The following is a 25,383-nucleotide window of genomic DNA, read 5'->3' as shown; positions in this document are numbered from 1 at the left end:
ATATTTACAGCAGCCTTTGTAAGTATAGAAACTTCTAGTAAATTACAATCTGGTTTTGCAGACTCTCTGAAGAAAAGAGAAGATACTTATGGTTTTATCGCTTCTACTGCAATAATGACAACTGCTCCCTTCCCTTGGTCCTGGGTAGTGCCCCTGGATGGGATGAAAGAACGATTTCAGAAATGCATTCCATTTTGAGAAGATGGAAATTTTCTCACCCTCTAGAAGCACTTGGACTTTTAACTTCCAGGTAACAATTATATAGCAAGCATGATAGTAATTACTGATAAGAAAAATTTGAAGAGAAAAAATATTGGACTATATGAGAAATTCAATAGATATTCTATTTCCAATTTTAATAGCTATGAATATTAAATGTAGGTAAATGTAAATCTAAGCTATAATTGTGCCTTCTGTACTAGACTTGAAGTACAATTAATAACTATAGTTTCTTCAGTGAAAAGAGTCTTATTGCTCTTACAGAAATAACCCAAATAAATGAACTATGGAAAACTAAAATTCTCTACTTCTTCCACTCTCAAAGAAAAAAGTTTTGCCCTGCCAGCATGGTTCAGTGGTTGAGTGTCCACCTATGAACTTGGAGGTCACAGTTCAATTCCTGGTCAGGGCACATGCCCAGGTTGTGGGCTCAATTTCAAGTGTGGGACTTGCAGGAAGCAGCTGATCAATGATTCTCTCTCTCTCCCTTCTTCTCTGAAAGCAATAAAAAATATTTTTTTAAAAAAGAAAAAAGTTTTTAAAAATTGGAATCATCCTTTTTTACTATTTAAACATGCAAAATGTGAAAAAATGCCCTGCTTATACGTAGGTGTACAATTAATATGCCGATTATAACAATTAAAAATTATCCCTTATATATTTTTTAGATGTTTCCTCAGGAAAAGGAGGGAAAATGCACCAGGTGGGGGTTGAGGGTGGGTAATGATGTCTTCTACTAGTTAAGGAAAAGCATGTGGGAACAAGTGTGTTACCTGGCTCTTGTTTGGGGAAACAGCTCTTCCTTGGCTTCTATTTTATATTCAAAGCCAAGAAGAAATATTTTCAATCTGTCCTGATAACATCATGATTACATCAGCTCACCAATGCCATGAAGAAAGTCTGCATACTCTAGAGTCAGAGAAGAATCGCAGAGCCCAGTTCTATTCTGAATTCTCTCTGAAGGTCCTGACAGAAGGACAAAGGTGGGACAGAGAGTGGCACAAAGGACTTTCCAACTGATTTATTTTAAATCAGGGTCATTTATAAAACTTGTGGGGTGGAAAACAGTTTTATTTTGCTATTATTTATGAGTTACTAGGTTTCTCTCAATCTTCAAGCTCAAAATTTACAAATTTTCTTAGAATTCTACATTTTTTGATACTTCTCACATTGAAGTTTTTTCTCAGTTTTATGGTTTCTTCAATTAATGAATGTGATCCCAGATGCCCACTCTTCCTTGATAAATGACAGATAGTTGATAGATAATTGATAGATAATCAATAGATAGAAGAAGGAAGGAAGGAAGGAAGGAAGGAAGGAAGGAAGGAAGGAAGGAAGGAAGGAAGGAAGGAAGGAAGGAAAGAAGGAAAGAAGAAAGGAAGGAAGGAAGGAAGGAAGGAAGGAAGGAAGGAAGGAAGGAAGGAAGGAAGGAAGGAAAGAAGGGGAGAACTTTTTTATTAGTTGAGCTTGGAGCTTTTCCTTTATTATAATGCTTCTCTGTGGGTCCTGGAATTGACCACTGCTGCCTAGTACAGTGCTCTAATACTTTATGTTATATTTTATTACAATGTATTCACAAGAAACATGTGAAACGTGTACTTTTGTCCACATTAAACTACTAATAAAAGCTACTGAAGGCAAAATAGATCATCTTAGTGTTTCTATTTCCCAAAAGCTTAATAATACCTGGGGCATAGTAATTATTCAATATTTAATCAATCACTTTCTAAAATACATTATGATTATTTGTGCCTTATATTAACACTTAAGTTATGTTATTTGAGGAAATCACCATTTTCTTTTTTTTTTTTTCTTTTCAAATTTTTATTAAGGTATTATATGTGTACATATCTTACCATTGCCCCCCACCCCCACCCCACTCCCATACATGCCCTCACCCCCCAATGTTTTGCATCCATTGGTTACTCTTATATACATGCATATAAGTCCTTCAGTTGATCTCTTATTTCCCCCACCTCTCCCTAACCTTACCCCTGTAATTTGACAGTCTGTTTGATGCTTTACTGCCTCTGTAACTATCTTTTTGTTCATCAGTTTATAATGTTTTTCATTATCCCCAAATGAGTGGGATCATGTGGTATTTTTCTTTCATTGACTGGCTTATTTCACTTAGCATAATGTTCTCTAATTCCATCCAAGTGCCTACAAATGGTAGTAATTCCTTCTTTTTTACGGCAGCATAGTATTCCATTGTGTAGATGTACCATAGTTTTCTGATCCAGTCATCTGCTGATGGGCACCTAGGCTGTTTCCAAATCTTAGCTATTGTAAATTGTGCTGCTATGAACATAGGGGTGCATATATCCTTTCTGATTGGTGTTTCTGGTTTCTTAGGATATATTCCTAGGAGTGGGATTACTGGGTCAAATGGGAGTTCCATTTTCAGTTTTTTGAGGAAACTCCATACTGTTCTCCACAGTGGCTGCACCAGTCTGCATTCCCACCAGCAGTGCACGAGGGTTCCTTTTTCTCCACATCCTCGCCAACACTTGTCGTTTGTTGATTTGTTGATGATAGCCATTCTGACAGGTGTGAGATGGTATCGCATTGTTGTTTTGATTTGCATCTCTCGGATAATTAGTGACTTTGAGCATGTTTTCATGTGTCTCTTGGCCTTCCTTCTGTCTTCTTTCGAAAAGATTCTATTTAGGTCCGTTGCCCATTTTTTTATTGGATCCTTTATCTTCCTTTTATTAAGTTGTATAAGCTGCCTGTAGATGTTGGAAATTAAACCTTTATCAGTGATACCATTTGCAAATATGTTCTCCCATGCAGTGGGGTTTCTTGTTGTTTTGTTGATGGTTTCTTTTGCTGTGCAAAAGCTTTTTATTTTGATGTAGTCCCATTTGTTTATTTTCTGTTTGGCTTCCATTGCCCTAGGGGCAGTATCACTGAAAAAGTTCTTTTGGCATATGTCTGAGATTTTGCTGCCTGTGGATTCCTCTAGTATTTTTATGGTTTCCCGTCTTATATTTAAGTCCTGTACCCATTTTGAGTTTATTTTTGTGTATGGTGTAAGTTGGTGATCTAGTTTCATTTTTTTGCATGTATCTGTCCAATTTTCCCAACACCATTTATTAAAGAGACTGTCTTGACTCCATTGTATGCTCATGCCTCCTTTGTCAAATATTAAATGCGCATATTGGTTTGGGTCGATATCTGGATTCTCTATTCTGTTCCATTGATCTATATGTCTGTTCTTGTGCCAGTACCAGGCTGTTTTGAGGACAGTGGCTTTGTAATACAGCTTGAAATCTGGTATTGAGATCCCTCCTACTTTATTCTTCTTTCTCAGGATTGCTGTGGCTATTCGGGGTCTTTTTTTATTCCAGATGAATTTTTGGAGAGTTCTTTCTAGGTCTGTGAAATACGCCGTTGGTATTTTAATGGGGAGTGCATTGAATCTATAGATTGCTTTGGGTAGTATGGACATTTTAATGATGTTGATTCTACCAATCCATGAACATGGTATGTTCTTCCATCTGTTTACATCTTCCTCTATCTCTTTTTTCAGTGTCCTGTAGTTTTCCGCATATAGGTCTTTTACCTCCTTGGTTAGGTTTATTCCTAAGTATCTTAATTTTTTTGGTGCGATGGAAAATGGGATTGCTTTTTTAGTCTCTCTTTCTGTAAGTTCATTGTTGGTGTATAGAAATGCCATAGATTTCTTGGTGTTAATTTTGTATCCTGCTACATTGCCGAATTCATTTATTAAGTCTGTTAGTTTTTTGATGGAGTCTTTCGGGTTTTTTATGTACAATATCATGTCATCTGCAAATAAGGACAGCTTTACTTCTTCTTTTCCAATTTGGATGCCTTTTATTTCTTCTTCTTGTCTAATTGCAGTGGCTAATACTTCCAGTACTATGTCAAACAGGAGTGGTGAGAGTGGGCATCCCTGTCTTGTTCCTGTTCTTAGGGGAAATGGTTTTAGTTTTTGCCCATTGAGTATGATGTTAGCTGTGGGTTTATCATATATAGCTTTTATTATGTTGAGGTATGATCCTTCTATTCCCACCTTGTTGAGAGTTTTTATCAAGAAAGGGTGTTATATTTTGTCAAATGCTTTTTCTGCATCAATTGATATGACTATGTGATTTTTATCTCTCAATTTGTTTATGTGATGTATCACATTTATTGATTTGCGGATATTGAACCATCCTTGCATTCCTGGGATAAATCCTACTTGGTCATGGTGTATGATCTTTCTGATGTACTGCTGGATCCTATTTGCTAGAATTTTATTGAGGATTTTGGCATCTACATTCATGAGGGATATTGGCCTGTAATTCTCCTTCATTGTGTTGTCTTTATCTGGTTTTGGTATTAGGGTGATGCTGGCTTCATAGAAGGAGCTTGGAAGTGTTCCTTCCTCTTGAATTTTTTGGAATAGTCTGAGGAGGATAGGTTTTAGTTCTTCCTTGAATGTTTGGTAGAACTCTCCTGTGAAGCCGTCTGGCCCCGGGCTTTTGTTTGCTGGAAGCTCTTTGATGACTGCTTCAATTTCTTCCATAGTTACTGGCATGTTGAGATGTTTAGATTCTTCCTGATTGAGTTTTGGAAGGTTATATTTTTCTAGGAATATGTCCATTTCCTCCAGGTTGTCCAGTTTGTTGGAATAGAGTTGTTCGTAGTATTTTTTAACAATCCTTTGTATTTCGGCGGGATCTGTTGTTATTTCACCTCTTTCATTTCTGATCTTGTTTATTTGGGTCCTCTCTCTTTGCTTCTTGGTGAGCCTGGCTAGAGGTTCATCAATCTTGTTTATCCTTTCAAAGAACCAGCTCTTGGTTTTGTTGATCTTTTCTATTGTTTCTTTGGTCTCTATGTCGTTTATCTGTGCTCTGATCTTTATTATTTCCTTCCTTCTGCTTACACTGGGCTTTTCTTGTTGCTCTTTTTCTAACTCTTTGAGTTGTTGGGTTAGGTAATTTATTACCCCTGTTTCTTGTTTTTTGCAGTAGGCTTCACCATTTTCTTTATGACACACATTACTTTATACAGTTGAATGAATAAGAGAATGATACGGTACGAAAATCAATTAATAATTAACTGGTTTCATTGGGATCATTCACAGTTTATGCTTGTATTTTAAGACCCTTCTGTAAAAGATAGACTTGTTTCTATCTTACTCTTAACTTATTTTCCTGATTTAGATATATAATAACCAAAATCTGTAATTTTTTTTACTAAGTTCTAGTTTTTTATTCAATTAAGACAGAATATTAACACAATTATTATTTTATCATTCCTGATCTGATTGGCTAATAGAAAGTTGCTTCAAAATGCAAATGTAACAATTCACAGAATAAGAAAAATTTAGGCAAATCATATATGTGATAATGGAATTTTATCCAGAATATATAAATACTCTTGCAACTCAACAACAAAAAGGTAAATAACTCAATTTTTAACTGGTCAAGGGATTTAAATAGTTATTTCCCCAAATAAAATGTACATGTCCAATAAATACATGAAATGATACACGATGTAACTAACCACTAGAAAAGTGCAAATTAAAACCACAATGAGTTACCACTTCACATCAATAAAATGATAATAATAAAAAAGACAAATAAGTGTTGTGGAGAAATTTAAAATCTCATATGTTACTGGGGGAAATGTAAAATGAAACCAACATGTCAGTTCCTTAAATATTAAACATTGCGTTACCATAATGACCCAACTATTCCACACTTAGGTATATACCCAAGATAAATAAAAAATATTTCAATTCAAACACTCATGTTTAGAGCAGCATTATTTATAATAGCTAAAAAGATAGAAACAACACAAATGGACATCAATTAATGAATGGATAAATAAAATGTGGCACTTCACACAATGGAATATTATTTGATAATAGAAAGAATGAATATTAATATATGTTACAACATTAATGAACTTTGAAAACATCATGCTAAGTGAAAGAAGCAAATTACAAAAGACCATATATTTTATGATTCCATTTGTAAGAAATGTCCTGAAAATACAAATCCATAGAGACAGAAAGGTTAGTGGTTGCGTAGGGCCAAGGGAGGTTGGGGAGAAATGGGAAATGGTTGCTAATGGATATGAGGTTTATTTTTGTGGTTATGGTTGCACAACTTAGGGAACATGCTAAAAACCACTGCATTGTACACTTTGAGTGGATTGCATGGCATTTGAATTATATCTCAACAAAGCTATTAAAAATTTTAAAAAGTAACCATAAAAATAAAAACAATGAATCCTTATATCTCTAAAGCACAGTTCTCTTATGGGACAACTTTTTAAAGTTTCTAAAGCATCAACTGGGTTTGTTTGTTTTTGCAATTTATTACTGTTTGATTAAGATGTACCTTGGTCTATTTTAAAACATTAAATGTGTCAACTAATATTTTTGTAAAGTTCATGGACTATTTCATAAAATGTCTTTATCAGAATGAAGCCTATAATACTCAATTTTCTTGCTTATAAAATAAGAACATTCTCTAGATGGACCTAAATATTCTCTGATTCCTGATAACAAAGCATAATTCTGCTTACAGCGAGCCTTCTCTACCTAAACCAACTTTGAAAATCTATTTGACTTACCATTTTAAGTATAAAAATTGAATTTTTACTTACTGCCCCTCGGCACTACCTCATTTTAATATCCACAATAACCCTATGAGACAAACACTGTCATCTCAATTTTACCTGTGAGGAAACTGAGGCTTACAGGGGTTAAGTTGCCCAATGTGACACTAGTAAGTTGAGGAGCTAGAGTTAAATCCAGAGAGTAGAGCTTGTAATCTTAACCACTATGCTTACAGCCTTCCTCCATGAATATGCTAGGCTATTTACATGTTAAATATGTAAATAACACTGTCCTGAAATAGCTTTACTATAGTAAATATCTGCACTTAACTATCTTTTCATGCTTGCATGTATCTATTCACTGTGTAATTCTTTTTTTCTTTTTCCTAGATAATCAGATTTTAGAGGTTATAGGGACTGGTTTCAAAGTAGAGTGCCATTTATTAAGTGTCATTCAGTGAACTTAGTAGAAATTTGATTTATTTGCACATTAGACAGTTTCTTATTATACACCAAAGAAGGTCACTGAAAAGGTTGGAGTATTTCCATTGTATTCATCCTGTGACTCCCACTCTTAGTTTAACTGAGCTATGAAAAACCTTGAGAACAAGCTGTTTCCAGAAATGAACCTTTCAACTTCTCCAAAATCAAAACCTAACTTTTCTGAGAACAAACAGAATGTGCTTGTTAAGTGAGTTGTCAGAGTGAGTTTTTCAGAGAGCTGTCTTTTTTCTCCTTTGAACAATCTATCTTTTCAATGGTTTAACCTCTTGAGAACTTACGTGCTCCATTTTTAGCTTGGAAATTTTTTAATATTGCTGTTTACTTAGTTCTCTCTGAAGATGCACCACCTCCTTTAAGTTTATTTTTAGCAAGAGCCATATTGAGATTTAATTTACCTAGTGTGGGCCATAAGGTGTTAATATCTCTACTAGTGAATGCCAGCAATGTGTTCCGGTACTGAGACTTCCATTAGAGGTGGCAGTGCTGTCAGGATGACAGAGACCAAAGGCTAAGGTCTGTGGTTCTTGGCAGATGCTTGCTATTTTCTTGAACTCTGATGCACAGGCACAACTATTCAACTGTTAATAACAAGCAGAAATTACCCAAGGAATTAAAAGGCAGTTCAAGGAAAGATTCATTTAAAAATAGCGACTCCAAACTGGCATCAGAGGATTACATCAGAAGCTTAAATAAAAATTTGACAAGGTACCAGAACTTGTCATCCCACATGATGTAAAATTATTGTTTTGCAAGAAGAAGAGCAATACTTAACAGGCAATGCCTAGATTCCAAAATCAGTTCCCTTGGAGAAATGTTTCACAAAAATGTTTGCCCAAACCACTGTATTCTTTATTGTGAAGATTCATTTATGCAAAGACATTCTTTGCTAGCATTGTAAATAGGCAGACTGGGATATGGAAAAGGAAAACAGTTATAACTTCCACATTTGACTAAATAATGAAGTGATTGATGATATGTATCCCTTCCATTTATTTATTGAGCAAAAATATATGTACATGGAAAGTGGAATGCAATGAATTAAAGGGACAGAAACATAAGTCATAGTAACTGTCTCTAAAAAAACATAAAATTTAGAGATAAGGCTTACGCTAAAAATCACTATGCTATGTATTTTATACTATAATCAAAGTATTAAGTGCTATATGTGACCAAAGGAAGGCAAATTCTTTCAGAGAAAGTAAAAAGAGCTTCATAAAGGCATTGAATTCTACCTTGAAAGATTCATAGGAACTTTCTGAGTAGGGAAGAGAGAAAATGGCATCCCAGGAAAAACAAATAGCATGAGAACAGTTAAGGAGGTTCAGAGAATAGTGAGCAATTTAATATCATGTTAGAAGAGAATTGTACTGATGGTAAAGACAAGGTTGCTAAAATTGGAGGAGGTCAGAACAAGATTTTGAGGTTTGGGGTTTGTATGCTTGTTTCAATAAAAGAGCTTGCAAACATGCTTGAAGACGGATGTATGAAGGGAAGATCAGAAAACAGAGGAGTGGGAACAATGGCAAAATGAGATGATGCCAACAGCCAGTAGCCTGGAACAACAGTGCAAATGGGAATTTTACCCAAGGAAAGAAAGAAACTTCTTCCTCTCAGGTGGGAGGGGATAAAAAACATGAATACAATTATAGGTAAATATGGCTGTGGAAGAGAAAAATGTGGAAGTTTCAATATCCTCCATGAAGGAAGTGCCAAGGTAATAAACTAAGTATGAGGAATGAGGAAACACATAAACTCGAAGATATGCATCTTGCCTTTGTGCACCTTTGGAATGGCTTCCAAATTTTACAGTTGACAACATAAACATTGAAATCAAACATCTGGCTCTGCCACTTATTTCTCAAATAACCTTGGGCAAGTTTCCTTATAAAATGAGGTAATAGCATTATACACCTTATAGGATAAGTACTTATGTACATTCAATAAATGCTACCAGTCATCTTTATCATATCATTGTCTTCATCATAACTATATTTTTAAAAGAGTTTGGATTCTTTCGATCCCAAAATGTAAATACAATAAATTCATGGGAATAATTTAATTTCTATAAAGCTTAAATAACTTAAATTCACTTGTCAAAATTCATGTGATAAATGTTAGCATTTTAATAATAAATCAAAATTGAATAATGACTTACAATTTACAAAGCACTTTCACAATATATGATTTAACCTACAAGCAATCTCTTTAATATTATTACCAACATCTACAATTTTCCCCAATTTACTCATCCTTATTTTACAGATAAAGAAATTGAAACCCAATCTGTTCATTCATCTACTCCACAGATATTTATTGATAGCCTACTCATGTTAGGCACTTTATTAGGCCCTCAAACTAGCATGTTAAGCAAAAACAAAAGTCCTTCCCGGCTGGTGTGGGTCAATGGTTGAGCTTAGGTCCCTGAACCAGAAGGTCAGGGTTCAATTCCCGGTCAGAACACATGCCCAGGTTTCAGGCTCCATCCCCAGTAGGGGGCATGCAGGAGGCAGCCAATAAATGATTCTTTCTCATCATTGATGTTTCTAACCCTTTCTCTTCCTTCCTCTTTCTGAAATCAATAAAAAATATATTAAAAACAAAACCTAGTCCTGCCTTCATGAAGTTGCAATCTACTAGAGGTAGGGAGAAATAAGCCATTACCAAATTATAAATTTAGCAGGTATTACAACAGCTCTGAATGAAAGATGTATGGTTCTATATATAAAGGAACAAAAGCTTTCTTCAAAGTGGGAAAAGCCTTCCTGAGAAAGTTTATTTGAGCTCAGATCCAAAGATGAGCGTGAATGAATTGGTGAAAGGGAAGAATAAGACAAGAGTTTTCTGGGAAAAAAGAATCTAGGAAAAAGTCCTGGGACAGAACCTGAATTTAAGAGAGCTGCTATGCCTGAAGGCCAGGAAAGGAGTGTATGATATAAGATGACTAGCATGTTAAAATAAGACTAGAAAAACCATGTTCAAGAGCTCTAAACAGGACCATATTAAGCAACTTGGTTTTTTATTTAAGTACCAATGGGAAGGCAGAAATGATTATAAATGGGAGAACATGTTTGCATTTTTTATAAATAACTCTGAGTGAAGCATGGATTGAGTGAGGGAAGCAAAAATAAATGAGAGAAGATTCTCTAGGAAGCTATGGAAGCCATCCAGGTGTCATAGAACAGCAGTCAACCTGGGAAGGTGGTAGTGGTGAGTTATGAAATGAACAGAATCGGAGTAAAAAAATAGAAAAAACAAGTTTGAATTGGGAGGGACAGTGAAAACGAGAGGTGTCAAGGATTACTTCTTAATTTCTGTTTTACGTAAGTAAGTACATACTGGAAACATTCACTAAGATGGAACACCCTGGGTGACTGACAGATTATAAAATAACAAGGTAGGGACTCTTCCCCTTCCCTACGTGGGAGTCTGTACTTGTTCAATAAATCTCCACCTTTGCTATACCAAAAAATAAATAAATAAATAAATAAAAATTTAAAAAATAACAAGGTAGTTCAGATCGGGGTATGTTGGCTTTGAGGTGTGCTTGAGATGGCTGAATTTACAGGTCTGGTGGTTGTTCAAAGGCGAAATCTGAGCTAAAAACCTCAATCTGGAAATCATCCACAGAAGGATGAAAAGTCAAGCGTGTAGATAAGCTTGCTTAGAAAGAGCTTTTTATGTAATATTTAATGTATCCAAACACAAAATCTCTTTCAATAAACCACTTGCTTTATGTATTGTCTTCCTAAGCTTGTCTATAGGTAAAATCAAAGTATCTATACTAATAAAAGGGTAATATGCTAATTAGACTGCACATCTTCCAGAAGTCCTTGCGGACAAAGCCACAGTGGTGGGGGCCGAGGCAGAAACAGTTAAGGGCAATCAGACTGGCAGAGGAGGGCAGTTAGGGGTGATCAAGGCCAGCAGGGGAGGGTAGTTAGGGGCAATCAGGCTGGCAGGGGAGGGCAGTTGGGGGGGGGGGGGCAATCAGGCCAGCAGGGGAGCAGTTAGGGGCATCAGGCCAGTAGGCAGAGGTGGTTAGGGGCCATTAGGCATGCAGGCAAGTAGTTAAAAGCCAGCAGTCCCGGATTGCGAGAGGGATATCCAACTGCTGGTTTAGGCCTGATCCTGCAGGGCAAACCGGCAGTTAGACATCCCCCAAGGGGTCCCAGATTGGAGAGGGTGCAGGCCGGGCTGAGGGACCCCCCCCCCACACACACCCCATGCACAAATTTCATGCACCAGGCCTCTAGTAATCATATAAGAGGAACAAAATCAATACTGCTGGTAATTCATACCATGACTATATTGCTAATCCCCAACTTCTAAATACAAGGCCATAGACTATCAAGAAATATCTTTGTATTGTTTCTATGTCTCCTTAGGTCTAGCATTTATTCTTATTCCTTTTGGTTCATGAAAGGGTCAATGCCCCAGTCCAACTTGACAAATTATGCTGATCACTATTATGGTCCCTATGGAACCATTTAGAGTGCAGTAAAATAAATAGCGCACCCCAGCTAGACTGATGGGTTTTGTATAAGCATATATGAAAATGCATAGTCAAAAGATAAAAAGGCCTTGCTAAAAGTATTGTAGAAAGCCTACTTGCCCAGTATTCTGGACATTTGTATTCTAATTTCAGTGCCCACCAACAACTGGCCTTGGGCAAACAGCTTAAACTCTTCAAATTTCAGTTTCTTCATCGAGCAATCAGGAGATTGAACCAGGTCTCCAAATTTGAGTGAGTTCTAATATTCTATAATCAGTGAAAATCCTGGAAGAAACATGGATTATACAGTAGATAAAGGTTTACAATGATCCTAAAGAATCTTTACTCACCACATTTTCTAGAAAAAAAATTCTTTTGTCACATCAGATCATTTTAGAATTAGAAAAATAGCAAAGGTAGTCATATTAACATTTTTCTTCAAAGCCGATGCAGAGTGTATCATCTGACTCAAAGCTTGTTGGAGAAACAGTTCTGCACTTCTGGTAGTTTTATAATTCAAACCTGACATTGGGGCTTTTAACTGTGAGTAGCTTCACGGCATTCTGTGTGAATGCTTACTATGTATTCTGAAGTCTGACATTTCTGTTACACTTATGCTTAATCTCAGATTGCTTTGCTTTTCAGTTTACTCAAAGTTGCTTTTTTTTAAAGGTCAACTCTCCTTACGTCCTATTTGGCTTTCACCCATCACTTAAAAAGTTCTTTGAGTAAGATATTGACCCTATATCATTTTTCAAACTAGACAAAGAAGGAAAAAATAGAAAAACTATGATATGGGAGAAAATAAAGGATTATAAATTACAAAATAATAAATCAAACAGAAGTTGAAAGATGTACTTTTCTGTTGCAATTTCATTTCTCGACTCCACCGGCTTTGTTGAAGCGTGTCTGAGTCTTTTGTGATATTCCCATAGCCCTCTGAAATGAGAGAAATTGTAAATATTTAAGGGAAGAGAACAGGAATGACAATACCCTAATCTCAATATTTCTCAGATGACTTCAAAGCCATGTATTTTTTATTTTTATGTTTTTGCTTGGGAAAGAATTAGGTTGGTGTGCTGCTATCTTAGTAACAATCCACAGGGCCAATTCCTTGACTGATGGCCCCACGACAATGACACATGCCAAAACGATGTTGTACACCAAAGGGTTTCCAAGTGAGGTTTGTCGTCCCCAACATGCTTACAGTGATGCCAAAGATCAAAACTGTTTTTGTAATAATTCTAAGATGTCATTTGCCTCTGTCACACTTGTTTACTCATGAGTGCAGAGTAGAATTTCCAGAGGCTGTATTGCATCAGGTTTAATGCAGAAACAGACAAGAGCATCCAGCTGTCTCCTATTAAGCCAGACATGGAAGAGATTTGCAAAAATGTAAAATAATATTGCTCTTCTCACTGAGCATTTTCTTTGTTGTTGAAAATACAGCTATTTTTCATAGAAGCATATTGTAAATGAGTTGATAAATACAGGGTGTCCCCAAAAACTGTATACACACTTTTATTGAAATGTATTTTAATAAACACTGCCTTTAAAATTATTCAAAGTGTGTGTATACATTTTTGGGGATACCCTATATTTCTTAAATGTTCTAGTTTTATTTCTAATACTAGAGGCCCGGTGCACGAAATTCGTGCATGGGAGGGTGTCCCTCAGCCCAACCTGCACCCTCTCCAATCTGGGACCCCTCAGGGGATGTCCGACTGCCTGTTTAGGCCCGACAGTCGGACATCCCTTTCACAATCCGGGACTGCTGGCTCCCAACTGCTCACCTGCCTGCCTGCCTGATTGCCCCTAACTGCTTCTGCCTGCCAGCCTGATCACCCCCTAACCTCTCCCCTGCCAGCCTGATCGATGCCTAACTGCTCCCCTGCCAGGCTGATCATCCCCAACTGCCCTCCCCTGACAGCCCGGTCACCCCCAAATGCCCTCCCCTGCATATCCCTCTTTATTAGATAGGGTTGTTTTCTAACATATTGGACAGCCCTAACTGGTTTGGCTCAGTGGATGGAGCGACGGCCTGCAGAGTCAAGGGTCCCAGGTTCAATTCTGGTCAAGGCCATGTACTTTGGTTGGGGGCACATACCCAGTGGGGATTGTGCAGGAGGCAGTTGATCCATGTTTCTCTCTCATAGATGTTTCTAGCTCTCTATCCCTTTCCCTTCCTCTCTGTAAAAAATCAATAAAATATATTTTTTAAAAAAGAAACATTTAAGATTCCTCCATATCTACCTGGCTGGTGTGACTCAGTGGTTGAGACCCCAGGCTGGGAGGGGATCGCTCCGTGGGGCTGCGCGCCCCTCCCAGGCTGAGACCCCAGGCTGGGGCTGGGAAGGGATTGCTCCGTGGGGAGTGAATTGGTTTTTGGTCAGGAGGGCCTCTGGGCAGCATTCTGCCAGGCCACTTACGCTGCCGGTTCTCAGCGGCAGCCCTCCCTGGGACTGGAGGACTTTGGCAGGACTTAGAGGACTGGGTGCTGCCATCTTGTGGCTATGGGTGCCGCCATTTTGTTGCAGAGTGATGGTTAATTTGCATATTACTCTTTTATTAGATAGGATGGTAATTATTAACAGCTATAACCCACATAAACAAAAACTCTTTGGAATCTTCCTTAATTTTTAAATGTGTAATGGGTCCTGAGACCAAAAATAGGACTTCTGTTACACAGCAAACTTTAACCTCTGGTCAGTTTCTATGTGCAATTTGAGCCAACAAGTTACCTAGAAACTTGATACTCTCCCTTTTCTGGCCATGTAAGGATTACCACTCCAACTGAATCCTCCTCTTGGCCCTCAACTCTGTGTATACTCTACAGTATTGACAAATACAGAGTTGATATTTTCCTGAAGTTCCTTTGAAAGATATTTATCTTAAAGTTGCTTTAATTTTACTTAATTTTTCACCGTTTGAAATTTTTCGCCACATAACTTGGATTAAGTGTTACAATCCTAATCTCCAAGGAGTACTTTTTCTTCCTGTCTGAATATCCTCATTAGACAATTGACTGTGTGCAATTTTTAGGTAATTCCTTAACAATCATTGTATAGAGTTATATTTATCTTAGCTATAGTATAAAGCCCTTTTACAGATCCCCAAAACTCTATTGTATTCTCAATTCATAGGCAACTAAGCCCTGAATATGTAGAAGCACTGCTCACAAAACTCTTGTAAAACTGAATAGTAAGCCAGCCAGTGCAATGCTTTGCTTTTGAGCATAATTCAGACATGCTTGGGGAAACTAAATTAGGTAACATAAAATTGCTTAAATGAACACTTAAAAATGATTAATATCCTTAAAGAAATGAATATTTCACTTGAACCCTTATAAGCCTACATTTTTTTTCATTATAAATAGAAATTTATTTTACCTGATGTAATCTCTTCCTCAACAAGTAATGGAATTTTATTGACCTTGTATTTGTTATTAATCCACACTCAATAATATGTTTTTTTTTTAATTTATTATTTTAGAGAGAAAGGAAAGGAGAGAAAAACATCAATATGAGAAATAAACATCAATTGGTTGCCTCCCATATATGCCCTGACTGGGGATCAAACCTGCAACCTAGATATGTGCTCTGACCAAGAATCAAACTGGCAACCTTTTGATTTACAGGATGACACTCCAACCAACTGAGCCATCAGGCCAGGGTTGACCTTATCTCTTTTTAATCAATCAAACTAGACAGATATCCATTTATTACATTATAAATCATCTATGTTCTGATTGATTATAAGGAAATCTTTTATAATTGTAAATAAATAATACACTGGTCAATATCAGCCTGATGAATCTTCTAACAATAATTTTGCTTCTTCTCCAGACTCAAGGGGTAATGTCCATGCCTAGAGTAATTACATTAACAAAGTGATCAGAATAGCTAAGGAGTGGCACCTGTTTTATTGGCAGAAATTACATGTATTTTTCAAGCAAATCAGGTTGTTGGAAAGGACAAATACCTGGTTTGTGGAAAATTCAAAATAGGTTGCAGTGCTTCTGTTACATATGACATTTAAGTCTGTAAATATCACACCACAGTCAGAGAACTAATATGGGTGGCCCTAACCTTATTGAGGAATGAGTTACTAAGCATGAAATGCCAACAGCTATAACCCAAAAAGAATGTTTAAATAGTTTCAGACAACAGGACACAGACAGAATGACAGGATTTGTGGAACATCTTTGTCCATTGATCTATGGCTTAGTTCAAAGCCCTGAAAAGGTATTAAACATAAATTCTGCAGAGGCAAAGATCTCTTTTGGGCCTATTATGTTTATGGAATATTCTAAGTTGACTTAAAAATATAATTCTTATTCTTTCACACAATGATTTGCATTCTTAAAAGGACATATAGTTGGGAGCTTTCTTCTAGTGCTAACGAATTTTCCATTATTAATATACTAGAGGCCCAGTGCACGAAATTCATGCATGGGGGGGTCCCCTCAGCCCAGCCTGCATCCTCTCCATTCTGGGACCCCTTGAGGGATGTCCCCAGGATCAGGCCTAAACCGGCAGTCAGACATCCCTCTCACAAACCTGGACCACTGGCTCCTAATTGCTCACCTACCTGCCTGCCTGGTTGCTCCCAACTGCACCCCCCCCCCCCACACTGGCCTGGTTTCCCCTAACTGCCCCCCCCCCCCTGCTGGCCTGGTTGCCTCTTACTGCCCCCCCCCCCTGCCGGCCTGGTCTCCCCTAACTGCTCCCCCCTGCTGGCCTAGTTGCCCCCTGCTGGTCTGGTCACCCCCAACTGCCCCCCTGCTGGCCTGGTTGCCCCATGCAGCCAGCTGTTCAGTCGTTTGGTCGTCCCTCACTAACCCCCCTGACAGCCTGGTTGTAGGCAGCCATCTTATGAGGGTGTGAGGGTTAATTTGCATATTACCTCTTTATTACATAGGATTTTCATAATAAGTTGAATGGCTGGGCTTTTAAAAATATTTTTAGTAACTGATAAACTTTAAGCTTAAAAAAGAAAACTGTAGTTATCCCATGAAACTTCCACTCAGATACTTGGTATTAACATTTTGATCCTTCGTATACATTTTTCATAATGCTTTATATCAAGCATGTCAAACTCGAGGCCCATGGGCTGCATGCAGCCCACATTGAATATTTTTGCAGCCCAGCCAATATAACAGTATGTAAGAAACATTTTAATAAAAATTTCATAACTTGATTTTTACAATATCCTGTTATACATAATTATTAATAGTAAACTACAACTTTCGCTAATGACTGATTACTATAACCATGTTGCATTCATTTCCCTTATGCATCTTAGGCACAGGTGCACCATTTCTCTCCACTAATACTAGCAGGGAATATTTTAGCAACCGACGGCCCCATCATTAGTCTTGTACTGACTTGTTTGGTGTGCGCAATTGGAAATATTTTGCTTTCAGAGAAAAGGAAAAATAGGTTTATTTGCATTATGCTTATTAATTTATGCAGTTATTCAGTGTCTGGTAAGTTAATGTTCAAGAAAAAAATATTAATTTTTATTAAAATGTTTTGTTATTTTATGTTAACAATTACTCATTTATTTCAGCCCTTTGTATTCAGCATGTCTCTATCGAAACAAACCTACTTTTCTATGAAAATTAAAGCTTTTGTTTTTTTGCGGCCCACATAAACTTAAAACTTGTTTATTTGGCCCGTGTTAGCCTTTGAGTTTGACATATTTGTTTTATATCATTAAATATTCATTTAATATTTTAATGACTGCATATATTCTATTGCCTGGTCATTGATATTTAACTTTTTATTTTTAGACATTTCTATCATTGCCAGTTTTGCATATATACATAGATTTCACCCACATTTCTGGTTATTTTCTTAGGATAAATTTCCAAAAGTAAAATTGCTAGAAAAAGAATAAGCACATTTTAAAGATTTTTTTTTTTTAAATTCATGTTGCTATATATTGCCAGCAATGTATGAAAAAGCCCATTTCTCAGGAACTTCACTAACTCTGCCAGTCTCCTTTAATGTGGCCAACTCTTTCTAAAATAGTCAAATGCGAGTTATATTTGGATGTGCTTTAATGTTGTTAGGCCTTAGTCACATCTCAGGATGTCATGTGGTTAGTTAGTTTCTTAGCAATTTTGCTCCCAATTTCTTTCTGAACTTCAAACAACAGTAGTGAATAAAAGATACATCCTTTTCCATTAAGGTGCAAAAACATTCTTTCCAGCATCTGTACATATTGATACAAATATATAATTTTTCTTTTGGATTATACTATGCAGATGTCATGAGGTTGTGAGGTATTTTTTGGAGGTGAGGAGGTTGTTCCTGAAGGAATCTGAAAAAAAAAAATTATTTTTTACACTGTCTTTAGATTTGTTTTTCTCTTACCATGTGAATGGGGAGGAGGGGAAATCTAGAATTTATATGAGTGGTGTTTGTGGAATTATACCTATTGCTATCTATGTAAATTAGAGCATAGCAAAAAATAAAAGGGGCTTCATAATATGATTTTATTTATTATATTACTAGAGGCCTGGTGCAAGAAATTCATGCATGGGGTGGGGGTATTCCCTCAGCCCAGCCTGCACCCTCTCCAATTGGGATCTCTCTCACAATCCAGGACTGTTGGCTCCCAACCACTCACCTGCCTTCCTGCCTGATTGCCCCTAACTGCTTCTGCCTGCCAGCCTGATCACCCCCTAACCACTCTTCTGACAGCCTGATCAACACCTAACTGCTCCCCTGCCAGCCCGGTCACCCCTAACTGCCCTCCCCTGCAAGCCTGATTGCCCCAACTGCCCTTCCTTTCAGGCCTGGTCCCTCCCAAGTGCCCCCCCCCTTTGCTGGCCTGATTGCCCACAACTGCCCTCCCCTGCTGGCCATCTTGTGTCCACTGGGGGCAGCCATCTTTGACCACATGGGCTGGCCATCTTGTGTGTTGGAGTGATGGTCAATTTGCATATTATCTCTTTATTTTATAGGATTATATAGGGTAATCATGTCTGAAGCATGGTACTAAGTCCCAGGCATAAAAATAAAAGATGAAACAATCCTTATTCTCAGTTGATTTATTCACTAGTTGAGATACATCTATAAAAAGATAAACCCAAATGCACACTAGCATATCCTAAGTGACCATGGAGTCATCTAGTAAATGCCCTTAGAGTTCAGAAAATTGATTACTAAGATTGGGATCCTTACCTTAAGAGTATTTGGTCCCCATTGTGAATGAGGAATAGAACTTTAAGAAGAAAAAGGAGGATATTCCCAGTGAAAGTTACAGTACTCACAATTGTGGGAATTCACATGGCATTTTCAGAGTAAAAATATCATCCCAGTGAGCGAGAGCAGTTTATGCAGTATCACAGGAGTAGAAAAATCTGAAGTGTTCAGCTAGCCTTGAATATTTACATGGGCTGAAAGAGACACAGTGGAAGTAGCAAACCATTCAATGTTTTATGAGAAATAAACTTACAAATAAATTAAGAAATTTTATAAGGTACTAGAGGCCCGGTATATGAAATTCGTACACTCAGGGGTGTCCCTCAGCCCAGCCTGCACCCCCTCGCAGTCCAGGAGCCCTCAGAGGATGTCCAACTGACAATTTGGACATCCTTAGTGCTGCCCTGGAGGCGGAAAAGGCTCCTGCCACAGCTGCTATGCTCGCCAGCCATGAGCCTGGCTTCTGGCTAAGCAGCACTCCCCCTGTGGGAGCACACTGACCACCAGGGGGAAGCTCCTGCGTTGAGTGTCTGCCCCTGGTGGTCAGTGCACATCATAGTGACTGGTTGACCGGTGGTCAGTGCACATCATAGCCAGCAGTTGGGTGGCCTTAGCATATCATTAGCATGTTATGCTTTGATTGGTTGAATGGACAACCAGACGACTAGACACTTAGCATATTAGGCTTTTATTATATAGGATTACTATGAAAAACTTTTGTACCAGCATGAGATAATTATTGCCTAGACTAGACAGTTGCAGAAGAAACTAAAAACAGGCATGATGCTAGAGTCATTAGAATAGAAAAGTCAACAGAACTTAACAAATAATTAGATATCAATATAAAAGATCATTAGCAATTCCACAAACTTTTATTCATCTGTGCATGCACTAGAATTAATGAATGAATAAGCCTGCCTTCAACCATGTACATAATATAAAACCTCATAGAAAAGGGTATGATCAACTCTACAGGTATACAAAGTGGCTACAACGGCTTTGCAGGTAAATGGGTGCTTGAGCATTGACTATAGTGATGAGTAGAATTTTGCCAGATGGGAAGGAGAAAAAAATTTAATGAGAAGGGCATCCGGGGGTGGGGGGAAGTATCTCAAATTTTTAGACCTACATGATTGGAAAAAGATGATAACACAGGCTAAAAATGGAAAGTCTGGATGTAGAGATGTTTGAGGTGGAAAGACAATTCATTTGGTTTGGATATTCTTCAAATAAATATGTAGAGCATGCCCACCAATCTGTAGGCATTGGGGACATATCAATGAACAAATCAGGCAAAAAAATCTGATTTCATGGAGTTTACACTTCAGTATTTAGAAATAAATACATAATTAGAGGTATAGTACTCATCAAAGAGTTTTGTTTTGTCATGGTTTTGCTATTTTTCATTTTTTGTTGTTATTCATATCAATAAGATAAAATAGGTACATAAGAAAGCCTGGGTGACTTGTATCTGACTTAAGTAATCACTTAAGGCAACAAAATGTACCAAGTAACTATTCCCTTTAAGGCTTCAAACGTCCTTACACGGACCTTGATGGCCGCAAGCTTCAGACAAATGGTTTAGAAATTGAGAGCAATAAATTAGAGTGAATCACATTTAGTTAGGAGAAAATGAAGTCTTAGTGTGCTAAAACCAGCTGACCATCTTCCAGCTTTGCATTTTTATTACACTCTTTCTGCTCTCAAGCTGTTTTTGATGCTACACTGAGATCTTCTGACCTTTGTGGTACTTCTTGAGATGCGTCTGCACTACAGTTCTCACTAGGTCTCATTGCCAGAATGTTCAAAGAAAGAAAATTATTGGAACTGTATTTGCAGGTCAGAAACAAGGGTTTTGAGTGAATAACCTTGCAAGTGAAATTCTTGTTGAGATTAAAATGCTCAGTTTAAATGAAGAAAAGATACGTAACCTGTTTAAACATTACATTTCAAACTATTGTTAAGAGGAGAGTTGAGAGATACTGAGAAATACCATTTTTTCCTTTACACTGAAGCTGCATAGTATTCATTTCACCCTTCAGTAACCTCATATGCTGAACAAAGACTGGATATTAAAGACTTTAAAGCTTTCTGACCTCCCCAGTATTGGGAGCCAATCTTCAGAGTTCCTACCTGACAGATTGAAAAAAAATCATTCAAAGTGATTTGGGGGTTTTGTTTATTTGTTTATTCATTTCTTTGTTTTTAAATGAGTTACTATAAATAGCCCTTGGAATTTTAAATTACGGCTATTTTTCCTGAAAACGTGTTTATTTACAATCAATTGTTCTAATCAGAGCTCGGTTATTTTTAACTATGTCAAAGCAGTATATCAAAATCATGTCAAAGCAAGATGGTGCCTAAAGTTATCTCTAGGCACTTCCAGGCGCTTGGAGATAATTGAATCTAACTCTTCTGATGGAACAAAATAATGACAACCTGAGGAGCCCATTTGAGGATAAATTGTCTTTGAAATAGGGTTTCAAATGCTAAATACCTCCATAAATTTGGTTCAGTAACACACATTTATTGTCTAATGAGTGTCAAATCTTACCATAGGCGTGTGCAGTCCTAAACGAATAAGGTACAGTTTCCCTCAAGAACTCCTGTTCTAGTAAGAGTTAGCCTTATTAAATTATTTTTATTTATTATAAAATACTTTAGATTTCTAATTTTTATTATGATCTGGCCAAATTCATTCAAATGTATTCCATTAGTAATCATATAAACCATCAGGCCTCCAGCTGGTAATACTTTATTTAATAAATGCATGGCTAAATTATAAGCAAAGATTTGCATCCTATTTTAGAAAAGATGTTAGATGTCCTATTATTATTGCAGAAATGTGTGGATGGCCTTTGTTGCTAGTGGGAGTGGGGTTCCTGGGGTACCACTGGAATAAGCATTTCTAGAGGCCCCCATGGGAGAATGAGATGTGGTAGAAAGCTTTATTTTCATGCAATTACATCCCTCGGTTTCTAAAGTCCCATTTCCCTTAATCCACTCCTGGAAGATGTGCAGCTGGGGATTCAGCAGATCTGAAAGCAAAGCCAATGTCCAGAGTTCCCATTCCACGGGTGAATCTGGGTCCCATGTAGCATCAGACTAGTTGCTGTCCACTTGTCCGCTGTGTATTGGGACCACATGGCTGTGAGCCATATGGGTGAATGCAGGGGACCCAAGAGAGCACACCCCTGCAACAAGAGTCACAGGAATCCTAGGCAAACCAGGAGAGAGAACTTCTTTACTTAAGGGTTTAAGTATCTCCTATCTTCCCATGCTTGCAGTGCCCAGGCCTACTCTGGCCAACGACCTATTCCCAAGTGTGACTGACAGGTAAGTACCTTCCTTATGCCACCCAGACTTTTCTGGGCATGCCTATAATATTTGGCCTTCCCTTTACTCCATTCTAGTTATTAATAATGCCATTTATTACAATAGTATCACTGTCATCCACATTTTATAGACAAGAAAGCTGGAAGGGATCTAACTTAAACCCAAGTTTCCAAAATCTAGTCAAAAGGACTTTCTATTGCAAATGACATGATATATAGAATATAGAAAAATAATAATTATTTGGTACTAATAGTCATCTTAATTGATTGTGGGACCATTATTTTATTTTACACACTGAGGATGGAATTTGTTCCCTGTTTCCCTGATATTTTTCATGTATTATTCCATATCATTAACTGCTTAATAGATATATTTCCTTTGTATTAGTTTTCCAGATCAAGAAATTCGTAAAGTGGCAGTTCAGCAATTAGACAGCCTCCTGAATGATGAACTGCTGGACTATCTCCCACAGCTAGTTCAGGTAAGAACAACAGAGTTGCCAAGGAATTCCAGGATTTTAGCTAACAATTCTCTTTAAAAGTTTCTGATGAATCAACAATAGACTACTTGAAGTGATATTGCAGTTTAGCCAGCCAAAGGGAGAAATTATAGCTCATATATCAACATGGGTAACCACAGATATTCTCTAGCCAAAATTCGTACAGTTACAAAAAAGGTATGTAAAAGCCAAAAAGGATTTTATATAAATAATAGACTTTTGCTAGCCAGATCCTCAGAATTTTGAATTTTGTATTTCTTGCCTTTCCCTTACAGTATTCTAAATTGATTACAATTCTTATAAAAATAGCATTATAAGATAGTTCCTAAATTTTCCTACAGAGAATATATTTTAGTGACAAAATCAAATATCACAATGTTGTTGGAATAATTTTAGAAAAAAATATAAACTTACCTAGAAATATAAACAATTACACGTTTTACAGATGACTCCATAAATGACAGAATATCCAAACTACAAACAATATTTTTTTCCAAGTTGACTATATACTGAGTGCTGAATGGATCTAAAATAGTGGTCTTTATGTTTTTTGCCTTTTGTTTGTTTGTTTGTTTGCTTTTTTTATTTTTAAACTCGGGTGTTTTCTTATCTTAAAAGCCAGGTTGTAGTTACAAGCTATTTTAAATGCCAGATGCCTTTGTTTTTAAACATTTAAGATAGGAAACTCTGAACCTGATGGGGGCTGCCTATATTATTAAGCTGGAAAACCATATTACTTTGCAAACAGAATATGCATTCCTCTGAAGACTGCATAGAGAGTTGGTTTTGAAAAAACTCTACTATATCATCCTATATAATAAAGAGCTAATATGCAAATGGTCATCACACCCTCACACTGTCACACGATAATGGTTCAGAACTCAACACTGAGGAGAGAGGAATGGGGACCAGCCAGGCACAAATGAGCTCGTGAGAGAGGAATGGGGACCAGCCAGGCACAAATGAACTGGCAAGGGAGGAATGGGGACCAGCCAGGCTGTAGCCTGGGAGAGAGACAAGCCGCCCACCCTGCGGTCCCAGGCGCCACTGGCTGCACATGCGCCTGCAGCCCAGGAGAGGGACAAGCCACCCACTCCATGGTCCTGGGCACCAGCGGCTGGGGCTGTGGCCCAGGAGAGGGACAAGCCACCGCCCCACGGTCCTGGGTGCCTGCGGCTGTGGCCCCAGGCGAAGTTGCCCGCCCACAGTCCCCTGTGGCTGCGGCTGGCCAGGGCAAAGCCAGCCTGGGTCCTGGGTGTCTGCAACTGCCAGAGGAGAGAATCCTGGGTCTTGGGTATGGGGTGAGGCAGAGGCGGTTAGGGGTGATCAGGCCAGCAGGGGAGCAGTTAGGGGAGATCAGGCTAGTAGGGGAACAGTTAGGGGCAATCAGGCAGGCAGGCAGAGGTGGTTAGGGGTGATCAGGCAGGCAGCCAGGCTAGCAGTTAGGAGCCAGTGGTCCTGGATTGCAAGAGGCAGTCGGACATCCACCGAGGGGTCCCGGATTGGAGAGGGTGCAGGCCGGGCTTAGAGCCCCCCCCCCCCCCCGCGTGTAGAAATTTTGTGCACCGGGCCTCTAGTTACTTATATTAATCCTTATAGTTTTACTTCTCTAGATTTGCCAGGATACTATAGAGAAAATAAAGGTTAATTCAACTTGTAGAAATATCATTCATCTTACGGCTCCTGAGTATGGGCATCATGTTATATCTCACCCAACTCAAAAAAGTAAGTTTTTACAAAAGTTAAGGTTAAGCCCATTTGAAAGCCCCAACACACTTGGCAACAGAAATATCACTGAGAGCCATACACCTACAAATCCAAATTCTTCAGACAAGGTGCACATGGAATGCAGCATAGCAAAAGCACAGAGGTACTATTAGGTAAAGTTGTAACTATTTCCTAATTAAAAGTGAATATTGTAAAATGTTTTGAGGTGGACAAGAAGTATATAATGTGGCTATAAAATAAATAAAAACTGGGAAGAATTTTAAAAACATTTGTTGTGACTCTACCTGGTTTGGCTCAGTGTATAGAGTGTCAGGCTATGGAATGAAGGGTCTCGGGTTTGATTTCACCCAAGAGCATGTACCTCAGTTGCAGGCTTAATCCCTGACCCTGGTCAGGGCGCAGGCAGGAGCAACCACTTGATGTATCTCTCTCACATCGATGTTTCTCTCTCTCGATGTCTCTCCCTCTCCTTTTTGCTCTCTCTAAAAATCAATGGAAAAATATCCTCAGGTGAGGAATAGTAAAAAATAAATAAATAAAAACATTTGTTGTGGAGTTTGTCCTTAAAATTCCATGCTCTAACCTGATTTTAAAACTTTCCAAGACATGAAGAAAATTGTACCCTATTGAACACTTTCTGAAAGCATGTTATTTCATGTGTTGTCTTGTTAGAAGTACGCAGGCTATATTAAAGCAAAAAGATTCTATGATTATAATAAAAATAGAAGGTATGGGTCATAACTAGAAATCAAATAAGATACAGACCCAGGTAATAAAACACACTGGTCATAACCTTGCAGGTAGGTTCA

General features: G+C 37.9%; 1 protein-coding gene across 2 annotated transcripts in view; it reads left to right on the top strand.

Annotated features, from left to right (window-relative positions):
- The window catches only part of PIK3C2G (phosphatidylinositol-4-phosphate 3-kinase catalytic subunit type 2 gamma), a gene marked incomplete at both ends in the record, with an annotated part of 259,737 nt that overhangs the window by 80,258 nt on the left and 154,096 nt on the right, over window positions 1-25,383 (top strand). For both annotated transcript variants that reach the window (XM_080659571.1, XM_080659572.1), the window contains 2 exons: window positions 62-250; window positions 22,735-22,828. In XM_080659571.1, coding sequence (XP_080515697.1) covers window positions 62-250; window positions 22,735-22,828 — 283 coding nt within the window. The remainder of the gene's footprint in view (window positions 1-61; window positions 251-22,734; window positions 22,829-25,383) is intronic.

This window comes from Plecotus auritus, assembly GCF_963455305.1.
Source record: "Plecotus auritus genome assembly, chromosome: 3".
In the NCBI taxonomy this organism is placed as follows: domain Eukaryota; kingdom Metazoa; phylum Chordata; class Mammalia; order Chiroptera; family Vespertilionidae; genus Plecotus; species Plecotus auritus.
This window is presented reverse-complemented; position numbering and strand designations above follow the sequence as displayed.